General features: G+C 33.3%; 2 protein-coding genes across 2 annotated transcripts in view; one reads left to right on the plus strand and one right to left on the minus strand.

The window, feature by feature from the left end:
• Positions 1-17,479, minus strand: part of LOC125853815 (mitochondrial thiamine diphosphate carrier 2-like) — a 216,221-nt gene that overhangs the window by 107,310 nt on the left and 91,432 nt on the right. The window lies entirely within an intron of this gene.
• On the plus strand, positions 5,722-6,938 carry LOC125853817 (protein SRC2-like). The gene has a single exon (XM_049533573.1). The coding sequence runs from the start codon at positions 5,863-5,865 to the stop codon at positions 6,826-6,828; it is 966 nt and encodes a 321-aa protein (XP_049389530.1). The 5' UTR covers positions 5,722-5,862; the 3' UTR covers positions 6,829-6,938.

Here is a 17,479-nt window from a genome sequence, read left to right on the forward strand (position 1 = left end):
GTAGCTTTAAATTATTAGTTAGTTAGTAGTTATGGTTCTCCCACCGGAGGGTTAGTATGGGTGTCAATCACGACGGTTTGGATCGTGACATTTTCTTACCCTACTCTAACCCCCGGATCCCAGGACAATCACTCCTCCCCACCCCTCCAATTTTATTTTATTTTTTAAAAATCTTTTATAAAAGTTTGTAAGAAAACTTTACCTCTCCCAACCACTCACTTCTTTCTAATTCTTTTTACATATTATTTTTATTTTTAAAAATATAAATAATTTATTTCATCTTATCATTTCACTCTCAATTTTATTTTATTTTATTTTTTAAATATTTTTGATTTTATGTTATATATGTATATATGTTTTTAGGAAAAAATTCTTTCTGCTTACCGAATATAAAAGGATAACAAGAAGAGCAACTTTCACATATAGCAAACACAAAATTCATATTTGTATGCTATAGCAAAGTTTGCATAATTGCGCTCTATAGCAAACATAAATATGTATATTTCGCTATACATATACAAAAGAAAGCAATTGTATAATCTATTTTGGTATACATATACAAAAAGATCAATTGTATAAAGTGAGCGAGCGAGATCTGGGAAAGGGGAGAGAGGGGAACGAAAATATATGTATATATATACAATTTTCATGCATTTTATACATTTACTTTTTTGTATAAAGTGAGAGAGGCAAGTGAGAGAGCGAGATCTGGGAGAATGGCGAGCGAGATCTGAGAGAAGGGCGAGTGAGATCTGGGAGAGGGGAGAGAGGGGAACGAAAAATATATGTATATATACAATTTTCTCTCGCTTTATACAAACACAAACACATTTTATACAATTTGCGTTTTTTGTATAAAGTGAGAGAGGCAAGTGAAAAGAGAGCGAGATCTGGGAGAGTGGCGAGCGAGATCTGGGAGAGGGGAGAGAAGGGAACGAAAATATATGTATATATACAATTTTCTCTCGCTTTATACAAACACAAACGCACTTTATACACTTGCATTTGTATAAAAAACGAGAGAGGCGAGGGAGAGAACGAGAGAGACGAGGGAGAGAACGAGAGTGGCGAGCGAGATTCACCAGGAGAGAGGTGAAATAGCAACAGTTTGCTATGAGGTACAATTAAATCAAACTATATTTATAGCATTTAATTTGAATTAATAGTTTGCTATTATATACAATTTTCCCTAACAAGAAGTATAACAAATTTAAAAAGTAAAGTTAAAAAGCAAATCAAACTCTTTTCCTTTTTTACAATTAGTATATTAATAGAACGATTGATGTTACTATTTCAAATAGAATTTTGTTATCGATGTAAAACTTAATATAAACAATGAGTTTTAAAAACTTAAACTTGGCTAGCAGTATTTTACTTGACCAAGAGAGTAACAATTTGAATAAGTAGTGCTGAAATTAGAGGTGAGTATACAGTGACAAAAAAATGTTGCTAAGGTCTTTTTAGAAAGGTAAAAAATTATTTCTACTGAGATTCGAACTCGCGATCACTAACTTATTCAATGTGTTTGAAACTTTTTAAAAAGGTCTAAAATCATTGGGCTACAACAACCTATTATGTCAAGGATATCTAAAATATGTTATTTAATCACTCCGTGTATCATTTTACTTGTATATACGGTATTTTTTTCCGACAAAGGGTATCCACTTGGATACCCTAACTTGCATGTGCCTACGCCACAGTGAGTATGGTACAATAGATATTGAAATTAAAATTTTCTATATTGAATTTTGATATTATGACATTTGATATGCATTTTTCTTTTTCTTTTATATTCGATAGAATATTTGATACTTATAAAAAAAATATTGAAATATTGAATACCATATTGACATATATAGTTAAATATAGAATTCATATATTATTATTATTATTATTATTATTTAACAAATAAATAAAATAGTAGAAAACTAATTATTTAGATGCTGAAACTTTGATCACTTTGTTTGATTTAAATGCCTTTTTATGTAATTGATTAAAGAGAATTGCTTGTACTTTCTTTTGAATATTTCTATATCTATAAAGTATTAGTATGATATAATTGAGTCATTTTTTAAAGTATTACTTACATAACTCCAATAGTGTAAGACCTAAATTACATTTTATCCCTACTCTTTTCTATTTTACAAAAATCCCTTCAAATATTAGTCATCCGGATACATAACTTTCATCCGGATACATTAATTGTGATACATTATACAACTACTTTGTTGAGATTAAAAAAAAAATTAAATATAAAATTAGCTGTCAGTTTCCCAAATCATGCAAATCAAATTGATGTCAATCTCTCCAAATAATAGCTCCAAACAATTTAAATTGCAATTTTTTTTCTCTCAAATTCTCTCCCAAATCGTAAAAGATTCAAAAAAAAGTCAAAATTTTTATATAGTTATGTATCATATACAAAAAAAAACTATGAATATGATATAAACTGATTTATTTATAAAACAGTGTTGCAGATACTTGACAATATGCGATACATCACAACATTTGATACATAACTATGTTATATTTGTCATATACATAACTATTAATATGATACAAACTGGTTTTGTTATAAAACATTAGTGTTTATGTATCAACAATAATATTTGATAGTGTCTACCGATACATAGCCTTCTACTAGTTGAATAAGGCTGGGTGTATGCGTCGGTAGTAAAAGATAACAACATTTGTAATATTTGTGTATCCAATACATAACTATGAACATGATACAAACTAATTTGTGTTTTAATAAATTAGGGTTATGTATCAAAATTAATATTTGAAAACGATATATTGTACATGATAAAATGGTAATGTATCATAAAGGTGAAACGAATGAATTATACATTAATTTAAGAATCAAAATCAACTAGATACATTAAAAGATTTGAACCCATATGTATCAGAAAAAGATGAACAACAAAAAATCGGAAAAAAGGTCAACAATCTGATTTGCTGAAAGCAAAAAAAATGATGAAGAAATCCTTCTACACTTTCTCTTTTGCACTACATCAACTCTTGTAGCTTTTTTTCACTTTCAACAATGACGTCAACCATGGATCTAGACCCAAAGCTCTTGCCGGAGCCACCAACAACTCGGCTTTTTTCTCCTTTTTTGGGCGTTTTTTCCACAATCAATTTTAAAGTTGAAGATGCATCTTTCTTTGATTAAATTTGTAGATGAAAAAGCTAAAAATAATTTTAAAAAAAATCAACTACTTGATGAAGTAGAAAGAAAAAAATAGATGAAGAAGAAGATGAAGAATAACTACCTTTTCAATAATTTGTAATTTATGAATCAGAAAGAGAAAATATTTGAAATTCAAAAATAGAGTGATGGAGATAATTGATGATATGTGATTTTAGGCATGAAAAAAGGGAAAAAAAACTTGGGGTAATAATTTATAGTGATGCATCCGAAAAAGTGAGAGAAATTATGAAAAAGATGGATTTTTATAGTTTTTTGGAATGGTAGGGAATAATAGAAAATAGGGTAAAAAAAGGTTGTATAGTTAGGTAATTAATTAATCATTTTTTAAAATATCAAAATCGTAATTATCTATTTATATAGATAATATATGTAAGTCAAAATTGAAAAATTATCATTTACTAATAATTTATTATATATAGAATATTGAAATTGAACTTTAAAATACTAAATCATATAGAATTAGTTTTGTATGACAAATGATATAATATATTTCAAAATAAAATATCATTTATTTTAATACCACGGCATACCATGCCATATCCACCCTAAATGAATATATATAGTTCTATATATACATTGACCAAGCCTTCGTGGACCAACTTAAAGTAAATTCTGTGTTTTTCCATTTGGTTCCATAACATTTGTATTTGTAAGAAAAAGAAAATGGAAATTCTCCTACATTAGGTTTTATAGTGTGATTTTGATGCTTATGGTAGATAACCTAATCAACTTCTAGAATACACCAGATACTCTTGCTACCTTTTTTTATTTTAATTTTTTTTCTTGTTTACAGGCCATGCAAGAAGGAGAACTTTGGAGTAACTGGTAAAGTTGTTGTCATATAACCATGAGATTACAAGTTCAAATCTTGAAAATCGCTTACGATTGAACAGGTTCTTGTGGTCCGGATCCTTCCTCGAACCTGCGTATAATGAGAGCTTTGGTTCACAAATTTCCCTTTTTTTCCTTTTTAAAAGGTCATACTAGGGGTGTAAAAATTGAGCCCAAACATAGATAACCCGTCCAATCGCCCAAAATTTTAAGGGTTGAATTCAAGATATTTGAAGAGGAATTGAGTTCAATCTCAACTCATTCAAGCTTTAAGCCATTTAAAGAGAATCATCAATTGAGCCCAATTTAATTCCAATTTTAACTATGACTCTTTATTTGCATTAATGTAATGTATGTTTCAATATTAAAGGTATGAATTACTATCTATTTTATGTCTTTTAGGATTTATTTATCCATTTGTAAACTTTTTTTATAAATATTTTTGAGTTGAAATTCAAATTGTGGTTATAAAAGTTAAACAACAATATGTTAAAATTATTGAGATTAGACGAGTCAAATTTGGCGGCGGGTCATGACCCAATCCAACTTTGAGCTCAACCCATTTGAGCCCAAAGAAAACTCGGGTGGGTCGAGACCCAACCCAATTTCTATTTCAACCAATTTTAATATTATCAATTTTAACTCAACCCGCTCATTTGACACCCTAAACCATAATATCACGTAGACTTTTCTTAGTCACTAATCATCCAAAGACACGGACTCTGTACTAAAGGTAACCAAGAAGAAGTATTCAAACATGAAACATGAACTGTTGGTGTTAGGTTCATAGAACATTCCTAATGTCATATGCCAAAATCAAAATTGTCCATATACACTGCTCTTCTAATTCCCAAAAGGCAGAGCAAAGTTATCAAAAATTGATTTATTGAAATCCTTATCGTTAAAAAATTATACTATTATTATTTAACTAATAAATCGATGTTGAGTTCTTATTTTTATATATTTTAAAATCTTTTAAGCAAATATATATTTTGATTCTGCCACAAAAGTCTCTCCAATATTTTTTATTAGGTTCCTTGGTTGTTATTGACTAAAACTTTCTAGTACTTTTCCTTACTTCTAGTTTCTGTTTATTTTTTAAAAAGTGACTTTGAGTACTATGTTATTGTTAACAAATATCTTTTTAACTCAACAAAGCACATTTGTTCACTTGTGCGTACAACTTAATATTCCATTCGTTTTGTTTGTTTGTATCTGCAACAAAAATAAGTTATGTACTTGTGCGTGCAAATACGATGCATTAAATATTATTCCATTTATTTTAGTTTACATTTAATTAAGTAGTCTCCTTATCTCAATTTATATTTATGTGACAAACTTTTAATTTTTTGAGAGATTTAATCTAAAATCTTTAACAAATAAATTAATACCTCTTGGCCTAATTAAGGCAAAACAAAGAGAAAAAAAGAAAACTTACTCTCATCGAATGTACACACCAAGCCAATACATATATATTATGTGTTTAAATTTATAATTTATTTTTATTTAAACATAATTAATTAACATATATTTTACTTTATTAAATCACGTAATAATAAAAATTGCATTAGTTTATTTTATACACCTGATGTGGGTAAGTTTTACCCAAGAGGGGTGAGAGTTCAGAGTAGTCTTTAACCATACATAGTTAGTATATGGATAAACGTAACAACCATGGTTACTTATATCATCATCTTCCTTGAACAAGTCGCCAGCCAAGTATCGCAAACACGTTGACCTCGCCTCTCTATTTATCTCCCCAATTAGTAACTCCATTTTCTATCTCAATTTCTCAAATTTTCACTACTGAAAAAACCATGGAGTATCGCACATTAGACATAAATGTTGTCTCTGGTAAAGATCTAAACAAGGTCAATCTCATCACAAAAATGGATGTATACGTCGTCGTTTCAATCTCCGGCGCCGATGACGACAGATCTAATCAGAAAACCAAAACCCACGTTGATCATGACGGTGACAATAACCCAACCTGGAATTTTCCGATCAAGTTCACCATAGATGATAACGCTGCTGTTCAAAACCGTTTGCATCTTGTTTTCAAGCTCCGATGTCAACGGGCGCTTGGAGATAAAGATATTGGACAAGTTGATGTACCCATCAAAGAGCTTCTCGAATCTTCCAATAGTAGTAATGGAAGTAAACAATTTGTAAGTTATCAAATCAGAAAACCTTCCGGTAAACCCAAAGGTCAACTCACTTTTTCCTATCAATTTAGTGATAAGATCACCGGTAATACTGTCGTTGATTCTAAAATTGAAAACTCCGTTGCTGCTTATCCGGCGGTAAATCCAACTCCGATGGTGGGATCCACTTCTGTGTACCCGCCGCCGCCGCAGCAGCAGCAAGGTCCAAGTGGGCTCTACCCACCGCCTCCGACCTATGCTTGTGGTGGGAGTGGACCTGCTCCTCCACCGCCGGTGGGATATCCACCATATCCACCTCCTGCATCGGCAGGTTATCCACCGCAACCAGTGGGATATCCACCAGTGGCGGCGGGAGGATATGGATATGGATATGGATATCCGCCGGCGACGGCATATCCTCCTCCACCGCAGTATGGATATCCACCACAGCAAGGTGGACATGGATATGGGTATCCACAGGTGCAACGGCCGGCGAAGAAGAACAATAATTTGGCGTTAGGATTAGGGGCGGGTTTGCTTGGTGGAGCACTTGGAGGAATGATACTTGGAGATGCAATCTCAGATGTTGGAGGAGGTTATGATGGTGGATTTGGTGATGTTGGTGGATTTGATTTCTGATTATTTTTTTTTTTTAATTCGAGTGTTTTTATTTCTAGAAATTAGTTCTTGTGAAAATTGTAATACTATGAATTTTTTGATGACATAAATAAAGCAACATTTAAACATAATATTCCATGAATGTATTATCCATTTTGAGTTTTGATTATTTTGGTTCTCTAACTTCTTTCGATCAACTGTTTCATTGTGGGGGACTGCTATGACAAATACTACTACTACTGTAGGTAGGACCATCATGAGGACAGGCCCAACCTTGAGTCACACTTAACAAATGGCTTTATGTGCAGAGGTAACTGAGAAGGAAATTTATGATGGGCTCTGTTCTATAGGTGATGATAAGGCATCAGGGGTAGATGGATACAATTGCTGTTTTTTTTTTAAGAAGGCATGGCTAGTAATTAAACATGACATCAATGAAGCAGTAATGGAGTTCTTCATGACTGGTAAACTTTACAAAGCTGTTAATTGTACTGTTGTTACACTGCTTCCTAAGGTACCAAACCCATCCAACGTTAAAGAATATAGGCCCATAGCTTGTTGTACTGTCTTGTATAAATTCATAGTAAAAGTGTTGGCTAATCGAATCCAAAAGGTGATAGCAACTGTGATTTCAAAAACTCAGGCTGGATTTATTCCTAAAAGGGGCAGATAACATCATCCTTGCACATGAGCTACTCCAAGCCTATAATAGGAAAAATGTCTCACCTAGATGCATGATAAAGATGGATATCCAAAAAGCCTATGACACTGTTGATCGGAGATACTTAGAGCAAGTAATGGCAGGTTTGGGATTCCCAAAGAAGTTTATTGATTGGGTGATGCAATGTGTAACACTATTGTTTCCTACTCTTTCTTGATCAATGGAGAACTGACTAAACCTTTTGAGATAGCTAGAGGGCTAAGACAAGGAGATCCTATGTCTCCTTTTTTGTTTGCTATTGTAATGGAGTATTTGACCAGGAATTTAAATGATTTGGCAAATCACAAGCAATTCAAATATTATCCAAAGTGCAGCAGGCTCAAGATTACACCTAAGTTTTGCAGATGATCTACTGATGTTTGCAAGAGGAGATTCAATATCTATACACATGTTACATGATAAATTCAATGTATTCACAGCAGCTTCAGGATTACAAGCTAATCTATCTAAAAGTGTCATGTATTTTGGAGGGGTTTCAAGTATGGTTCAGAGGCAAATCCAACAGGACTTGGGGTACAGTTTTGGTGTATTACCTTTCAGATATCTAGGGGTGCCATTGGCCACTAAGAAACTTAGCATTGCTCAATGGCAACCTTTGATGGATCAAATTGTAGCAAGGATCTCCTCCTGGACAGCTAAAAAGTTATCTTATGCAAGGAGAATACAATTAGTTAGGACAGTGATATTTGGAGTGCAAGCTTATTGGGCTCAAATATTTGTGCTGCCAGCTAAAGTGATGAAAATAATCCAAGCATACTGTAGAAGTTATATTTGGTCAGGAGCAAATGTGATCACTAAGAAGGCACTTGTATCATGGGACAAGATGTGTACACCAAAATCTACTGGAGGGCTTAATCTGGTAAATCTAAAAGTGTGGAACAAAGCAGCCATCCTAAAAATGTGTTGGGACATAGAATAAAAACAAGACAGGCTATGGATTAAATAGATTCACAACTATTACATCAAAGGGCAAAGTATGGAAGAGATCAGAGTGCCTAATCAAGCTTGTTGGATGGTCAGGAAGGTTCTAGGGATGAAAGATTCGCTGCATCTTTTGCATAATGGAGCTGCGGGAAAGAAAAGTGTGATTAGACAAGCTTATCAGCAAATGCTTGGCAGATATCCAAAGGTTGAATGGAGAGGCCTTATTTGTCGAAACTCTGCAAGGCCAAAAGCAATTTTTACACTATGGTTACAGGTTCAAAATAGGCTCCTCACAAGGGACAGACTGCTAAAATGGAGAATACAAGTGGATCCTATATGTGTTATGTGTCACCAAGTAGCAGAAATAAGAGATCACTTGTTCTTCGATTGTATGTTTGCTAGCATGCTGTGGAGGAGACTGCTCCAATGGATAAATCAACCACCTAGCAGTACCATTATTACAAGACACCAATGGATCATATTGAAGACTAAAGAGAGAAGTCAACAAGCTCAAGCCCTGAAGTTGATCTATACAGAATATATATATGCAATATGGAAAGAGAGGAATACAAGAATCATTGAGAAACATGAGACCACAGTGGAGGTTATAGCCCGAAGAATTGCTTGTGTGTGTTGTGTTAGAGCAAATGTAGCAGCCAAGCTATTCCTAGATAATTGTAGTTTTTAGAGTCTGTTGATTTTGTTAGTTGCAGCTAACTAGTTTTATTGAGATAGCTAGTAGAGTAGCTGGCTTAGTTTTGTAAACACTACTTTGGTGATTAAGAAAAGTTCTAATTACCAAAAATAATAATAAAAAATTGTTTCATTGTGATATTTTATTGATGCATGGATGAAATTCTAAACTGATGAGGATTGAATGTAAGCACTTTCATCTAGGGATGGCAATGGGGAGGTGTAGGGTGGAGGCGGAGCGGGTTGAGCTTAATCTGCAAAATTTTTAATCCGCTCCGTCCGCCCGCATAACAACTCTTTTCATTTTCAACCTGCCTCGCCCTGCTCCGCATGAACCCGTCCCGCATAATTTTTTTAAGGGAAAATTGTATATAATAGCAAACTATTAATTCAAATTAAATGCTATAAATATAGTTTGATTTAATTGTACCCCATAGCAAACTGTTGCTATTTCACCTTTCTCCTGGTGAATCTCGCCCGCCACTCTTGTTCTCTCCCTCGCCTCTCTCGTTTTTTATATAAACGCAAGTATATAAAGTGCGTTTGTATTTGTATAAAGCGAGAGAAAATTGTATATATACATATATTTTCGTTCCCTGTCTCCCCTCTCCTAGATCTCGCTCGCCACTCTCCCAGATCTCGCCCTCTCACTCGCCTCTCTCACTTTATACAAAAAACGCAAATTGTATAAAATGTGTTTGTGTTTGTATAAAGCGAGAGAAAATTGTATATATACATATATTTTCGTTCCCCTCTCTCCCCTCTCCCAGATCTCACTCGCCACTCTCCCAGATCTCACTCTCTCACTCGCCTCTCTCACTTTATACAAAAACGCAAATGTATAAAATGCGTGAAAATTGTATATCTACATATATTTTCGTTCCCCTCTCTCCCCTCTCCCAGATCTTGCTCGCCACTCTCCCAGATCTCGCTTGCTCTCTCGCCTCTCTCACTTTATACAATTGATCTTTTTGTATATGTATACCAAAGCAGATTATACAACTGCTTTCTTTTGTATATATATAGCGAAATATACATATTTATGTTTGCTATGGAGCGCAATTATGCAAACTTTGCTATAACAGACAAATATGAATTTTGTGTTTGCTATATGTGAAAGTTGATCTTTTTTTAATATTTTCTTTTTCTAGTTATGTTTGATACTAAAAATAAATTCATTTTTTCATTAAGTTTTATTAATTTAATAGGATAGTGACTTAAAATTTTATTTTTTAGAGGTCAATTGTGAAACATGTAAGAAATTGCATTATTTTTTATTGAGCCATTTTTATTTATTATCTTAAATATTTTAGTAGCTTTAATGAAATTATCTTAATAAATAATGTTCTATCACTCTTATAACATGTAAAAAGTTAAAATTAAGTTTGAACCCACATAAAATCACATATACCCGTAAGCCATCCCGCCCCACATTAATTTTTAAAAAACCCGCCCCGCATCCAACCCACCCCACACAACCTTAAACCTGCAGTGCCTCATATAGCCTTAAATCCGCCCTGTCCCTCATCCGTCTCGCCCTATTGCCATCCCTACTTTCATCAACTTTGCTTCGCAACTAAGATTATAAGGGCGGATTTATGTAGGTCGGCTGGGCTGCCATGCCTCGCAATGGTCTCAGTATATATATTTATAATGATATGTATAAATATTAAACGTGACATTTTTAGAAATAATAAGGACTTAATATTTTACAAGGTTATTGAACTATGAGAAATTATCTTGTAAAATATATTTTATGCTATGTAATCATGGCCACACAAATAAATAAAATTATAAAATATATTTATTAATATACCTACCTACCTACCCACCCACAAATTGCCTTCTTCTAAAAGACTAAAACCCTATTTCTCTTGCCAAATCTCCCGCTTCTTCTACTTTCTCTATTTCTCCCAAAATTCTCATCTACAAAGAGGCACTGTAAAATCTATTTTAAGGTTGTTGATGCTGAAATTTTTCATAAATAATGAATTCCTTAATTTCTTCAAGGAATAATGTGATGAAATTTGTATAAATAAGCAAAACACAAGTAAATGGATTCCTTCATTTCTACAGTGGCAATATAGTCGGTGCCATTGAATTTAACATTTATTTCCAATGTTGATTAGAATTTCTTTAATTGTTGGTGATAAAAAAGAAATTTTAATTGTCTGAAATAGTCCCAAAAAAAAAACGTTACGGATTTTATTGCAAAAACAAAATTTAAGAGGGGAAGACATAAAAATGAATAAATTTTATAATTTTGTTTGTTTGTGGGGTACATGATTACATGACATTAAAATAAATAAATTTTATAATTTTATTAAGGGAAAATGCATAAGTACCCCCCCAGCCTATACCCGAAATCCCAGAGACACACCCAACCTTTACTAAGGTCCTATTACCCCCCCGAACTTATTTTATATGTATTAATCTACCCCTTTTTGGCCTACGTGGCACTATCTTTGTGGGCCCAGTGCATGTTGACATTTTTTTCAAGATAGTGCCACGTAGGCAGAAAAGGGGTAGAATATTATAGATAAATTAAGTTCGGGGGGGGGTAATAGGACCTTAGTAAAGGTTAGGTGTGTCTCTGGGATTTCGGGCATAGGCTGGGGGGGTACTTATGCCTTTTCCCTTTTATTTATTTATGGGATCCATGATTACATGGCATAAAAAATAATTTAATTTGTCATGTCAAATTTGTTTTAATGATAAATGTAGTTTAATGATTTTAGAAGATAAAAGTGTTAAATTGAGTGATTTTAGTGATACAAAATAAAGTTTAGTGATTTTACAAGATAATTTCTCATAATTCAGTGACCTTTTAAGATATTAGCTCAAACAATAAAACGGCATGCAAGTGGTTAAAGCTCAAATTTATTGCCTTCCTTCATTCCAAACACTTTTCAAGTTTTTAAAGAAGTGACTCGATGAAAAATCACACATGAATCTAAAAGTTGACCAAAAAAAATCACACATGAATTTTACATCATAATGTACTATCATTCAAATCACAAGTGTTAATATACAAAATCGATCTCGAAAGAAGAATTTTGGAGAATCAATTCGATCATTAATAAAATCAACTAATGTATGGACACTTTCAACAATAACATTAGTAATATACTACTCCCTCTATCCCAATTTATGTGACACATTTCATTTTTCGAGAGTCAAACAATTTAAATTTGACTAAAAATTTCCGCATAATTCTTAATATTTTTGAAATGAAATTATATATTTTAAACTACGTAAAAAGTACTGTAAGTCACAATAATTGACAATTCAAAATATTTAAAAGATATATACAAAATTATGGTCAAAGAGAAACTTGTTTAAGTCTTGATATCCAAAATGTGTCACTTAATATGAAACGGAGAGAGAGAGTAATATATAAGTATAGGCTTAAGTCATCTGCGGCCCCTTAAAGTTGTCCGCATAATTCACTTAGACACCTCAACTAGGACTAGTACCTATTGAACACTTTTATCTACCTAAAACCTGTTCCTATTAAACTTTTTTCGATAATTAGTAACAAAGGTAAAGTGTGTGTGATACACTTGCTATGACGTGGCAAAAATGACTAATTAAAAGATGACATGTGTCACTTGACCCCAACAACTATAGATTTATTTATTTTTTATGTTAAAAAGAATGAAAATTATTTCAAAGAAATTTTATATTTATTTCTTAATAAAAAAAATAAATGAAACCTATTTTACTAAACCCCACCCTACCAACCCACTTTCTTCTTCATCTTCTTCTCATCAATTTTTTTCTCAAACAACAAAAACCTTCACTGCAAATTACTTGCAGATTCGATTTTTTTTTTTTAAATACTTTGTATTCCTAATATGTGATGAGAGAGAAGATATTCAAAGAGATTGATATAATAGTGATGAAGAAGTTTGTCAATGGTTACTCATCCGGAAATCAATTGCAAAAAAAATCGAAAGAATCCAAATTAATTTTATCGAAAATTATTTTTCATTCCTAATACATGATAGAGAAAGATATTCAAAGAGTTGGTACAAGAGTGATGAATAAATGAAGTTTGCCAATGGTTAATCATCTTGAAATCTATTGTAAGGAGAAATCAAGAGGACCTAAATTAATTTCGCAAATTATTTGATATTGTTTTTGATAAGTTTAGTGAGTTTACAATTTTGTCTGAATGGTAATATTTATTCGGAGGTGACCGAAAATGGAGATGGAATGTCGACTTACTTTTTTTATCCCAATGTTCAAAAATCTACTTTTGTTATTTTTCTTGCAAATTCAGTTTTTTTTTTATGAATATTGAAAAGAAATAGAAAAAGAAAAAAACAAGAAAAAAATGGAGATTCTTTAGTTGTCTTGGAAAATTTAAATTTGGGGAAGAAGATGACTTGAAGAGGGGGTAGGGGTGCTCTTTCTTTTTTGAATTAAGAATTATTATTTTTTTAAAATATTAAAAAATTATTTTAATCTATTTAAATGCCAAGTGTCAATTAAAGAAGAAAAAGTGTAAGTTTTTTTGGAAAAAAATAAAAATAAAATAGTATTTCAAAAACTTTCACGCGCCCATAGAAAGTGAAAAACACTTTTTTTGCCATATCATCATTTTGTGTTTAATAGGTACATTTTTTGAACAATTTAAGTGTTCAATAGGTAATAGTCCTAGTTAAGGTGTCTAAATGAAATATGCGGACAACTTTAAGGGGCCGTGGATGACTTAAGCCTATAAGTATATAACAAATAATCATTAAGCTCATATGAAGACAAAACTATCACTCACACTTTGTTCATTCAAAATGTTTTAAGTGTTAGTTTAACTATTGTACCTTCAAGTTCACAAGAATATTCTTCTTTACCTTGAGAAACAACTTCCGTTGCCATTTTCTCAAACACCTCAACCGTTGAAACTTGTGTTCTTCTATCAAGAATTCTTACAAAGAGAAGAAAGACAAGTAAGAAGGTTAATTAAGATGATGTTTTGTAGAAACTCTCTCACTTCATTCCACACATTCTTTTATTTTTCCAATCTAGAATTGCAACCATTCACTCCCTTGCTCCTTTATATGTTTTGTTTCTCATTCATGGGACTTAAAATATGTAACACCCTGGAAATTCTATGACTTAAGTTAGAGCCTCACCTTATGAGTAATGACTTAAAAATAGTTAAAATGATGTTTATAAACCTAAACTAATGTAATTGACTTGATTTGGAAGAGTAAGAGTCTAAACGTCAAGAAACGACCACGACGTCCGGAAACTAGAGAAGAATGTGTTCTAGTGTGTCCTTAGGTTTTGGGCAGGTTTGGGAGTGTTGTATGATGGTATAATATGGTGAAAAGGTTTAAAATAGGTAAATATATGTTCCTAGGGTCAAAACGTTCGAATACGACTCCCCGGGGCCACCCTACGGGGCCCCGAGGAGGACCCCAACCTTAGCCAAGCAAGCTGCCAAGGCAGCTTGCAAATTGCACTTAGAGGGAATAGAGGCGCATCGCGCACTTGCTCCCCCAAGAAGCAAAAAGTTAGTTCGCGACGCGGTCGTGTCGCGGACTCTACTATCTTGAAATTTAATTCCAAATATCTTCAGGAAACAACAAGTCCGCGATGAAAATGCAGAAATTCATAAATCTATTTTTACTTCATTAAAGAGTCCATTTAAGTGAGGGGTATTTAGGGTACTTTAGGGGACATGTATAAAATGATTTTTAAGTCAATTTACCTCATTTTTATCACTCACACACAAAACCTCAAAGATCTAAACCTAAAGTTCCTCATTCTCTCTACTCTCTCTCTCTTCTCAAGAACTCCATTAAAGAAGACCAACTCTCCAAGGTTTCAACTCAGATTTTCGTGGTTAATTCGTCAATAAGTATGGTTTCTTATCACTCTTGGGATTCCTTTCCCCAAGAAGCCCCTTCAAGATGAATTTCAAAATCTCAAATTTCTAGGTTTCAATCCAAAAACGTGGGTCTTCTTTCTAAAGTGAAATTAATGTTATAAACTGACTTTGATTGATGTTATATGAACAATTATAGATGAATTTATGTTGTATTGGTGGTTTCTTGAAGAATTACCCATGAGACCCATGTTTCTCCTTCTTTTCCTAATTCTAACCCTAGTTTGTGTTGGATATTGATTGAAGGCTATGAATTGAATGTGATGTTATATAATTCATGTTTGTATCATGATTCTACCCTAGGTTATGTATAATTTCTATGAAATTAGGATTGAGTCTTTGAATGAAGCCTTGAAGGCTATGAAGGGAATGTGTCAATTGCTTATATTGATGTTGATTACGTTATTACTTCATGAATTACCTTGTATTATGTATTGGTTATGAATTGCTTGGTAATTGAAGTATGGATGTCCCACGAAGGGAAAGAAGGTATGAAGGTTGGTTCTTCTTTGAACTCAAGTATGAAAGGTGAATTACTTAGATTGTAATGATGCTATACCTAATGTGTTATTGTGGTGTTGATAACCTAGTTTCCTCATCCTTAACCCTCTACACTTGAATTAGCTATGAAGTATGTATGTATATTATGGTATGATTGCTAAATGATTGAAAGGTAGTTCTCATGATTGTAGTGTAATGTAAAGTGAAAGGTTTACTCACTTGCTAAGTGTCTCTAAAGTGAAAGGATTGTTACTCACTTATGAACACATATGAGCTATTATGGTAAGATGTCTACATAAAAGTCTAGTAAAGGCTAATGTGAACTTATGTGATGACTAAATATGATTACTAAAGGGAATTAGATGCTTAGCACCGAAAGGGCATGTAAATGAGATGGGGGTCTCACGTTTAGTAAGTCCGGCTCCCCACATGGGTTTCCTCATGTTTAGCAAGTCCGAATTACCTACGGTATGTGTTGTCTCATGAGATGGAAACCCCCACGTTTAGTAAGTTAGGGTTTCTAGAAGCAATCTCCTTGACCCTTAATTATGTGCCCACATATGACTCTAGTTTAGTGGATCCACCTAGATAGCTATGTACGAATGGTTACACCCTAGGCAAGTGTTAACCCTCTATTTTCAGTGTGGGAGTAGAACACCGGATTCCATGTAATTCTCATGGTCTATGTCGGTTATTGCAATATTTCCCTAATGTAAAAGTAAATGAAGGTATTGTCACGACCCGAGAGTACCCCCTAGTCGTAACATGGTGTATTTGACCCCGAAGGGGTCTTATACGAGCCACATAGTCATTCATTGCATTCAATAACGAAAATAGTGCGGAATAAAAAAAAAACTTATTTACATCCACACATTTGTACTTCATTAAAACAACTTTAAAAACACACAGCGGAAGTCTAAGTCTCACATGGCCATCTTAGACACAGTCACAAAACATAAGTAGGGACACGACCCTTTACAATCAAAAGAAGTCTATTACATGAACAAAAGAACTTAAAAGTCTTGTCCTCGAATCCATGAGGACATACCAAGTCTTGGAGGAAAGCAATCTAACACTTCAACTAGCTAGGAGTGATCACTTGCCGGAACCTACACTTATAGAAAATAGAGAAATATGGAATTAGCACAATTAAGTACTAAGTATGATGACCATGCAAAACATGCTTTAAAAGGGACATTTTGGTTAGAAACCATGCATTATGCCACTTTTTGAAGTACCATGAATAGTTGCATAAAAGACATACAATACAAGCATAAACATCAAGTAAGTCATAATATTACCTTTAAACAATTTCAACATGAAAACCTTTACCTTGGACCTTCACCTCAAGAAACCCTTATGCTATACCTCGTGCAATGTATGGATGGCGTCCCATACCACCATCCATACTAAGGCACCACATTAAGGTCACTTAAGGTAACTTATCATTCCTTTCTTTCACCTTTGCACCATATTCATACATAAGAGGTATATCATTAATTAAGACATGACAAGGGAAAATAACTCGTAATATAACCCAAGTATAGCATGCATCTCATATTAAGCATTTGAGAGCCAACATTCTTTAATAACCTCATTTAGGCCACAATTGTATCACATACATTAGGATTTAGAGAAACTCACTATGACCCTCTCCAAGCCTACTCGTGCAATGTATAGGTAGCATCCCATACTACTACCTACACTTTGTAGAACCTATCAAGAAACCATAATGAAATCTCGCATGATGGGAAGTAAGCGTTTAACCGACATAGACCATGAGAGCTTGTCATGGAATCCGGTGTCATAAGTCCCCACACCGTAAAGAGGTGGTCTACTTGCCTAAGGAAGACCGGTATATAGCTTAATGGATCCACTAGCTACCTATGCGGGCACATAGTTTATGGGATAAGGTAGACGATCATTGAAACTCATGC

This window comes from Solanum stenotomum, chromosome 1, assembly GCF_019186545.1.
Source record: "Solanum stenotomum isolate F172 chromosome 1, ASM1918654v1, whole genome shotgun sequence".
Lineage (NCBI taxonomy): Eukaryota > Viridiplantae > Streptophyta > Magnoliopsida > Solanales > Solanaceae > Solanum > Solanum stenotomum.

Coding starts and splice junctions, on each gene's coding strand:
- LOC125853817 (XM_049533573.1), top strand. CDS start 5,863: ATGGAGTATCGCACATTAGACATAAATGTTGTCTCTGGTAAAGATCTA.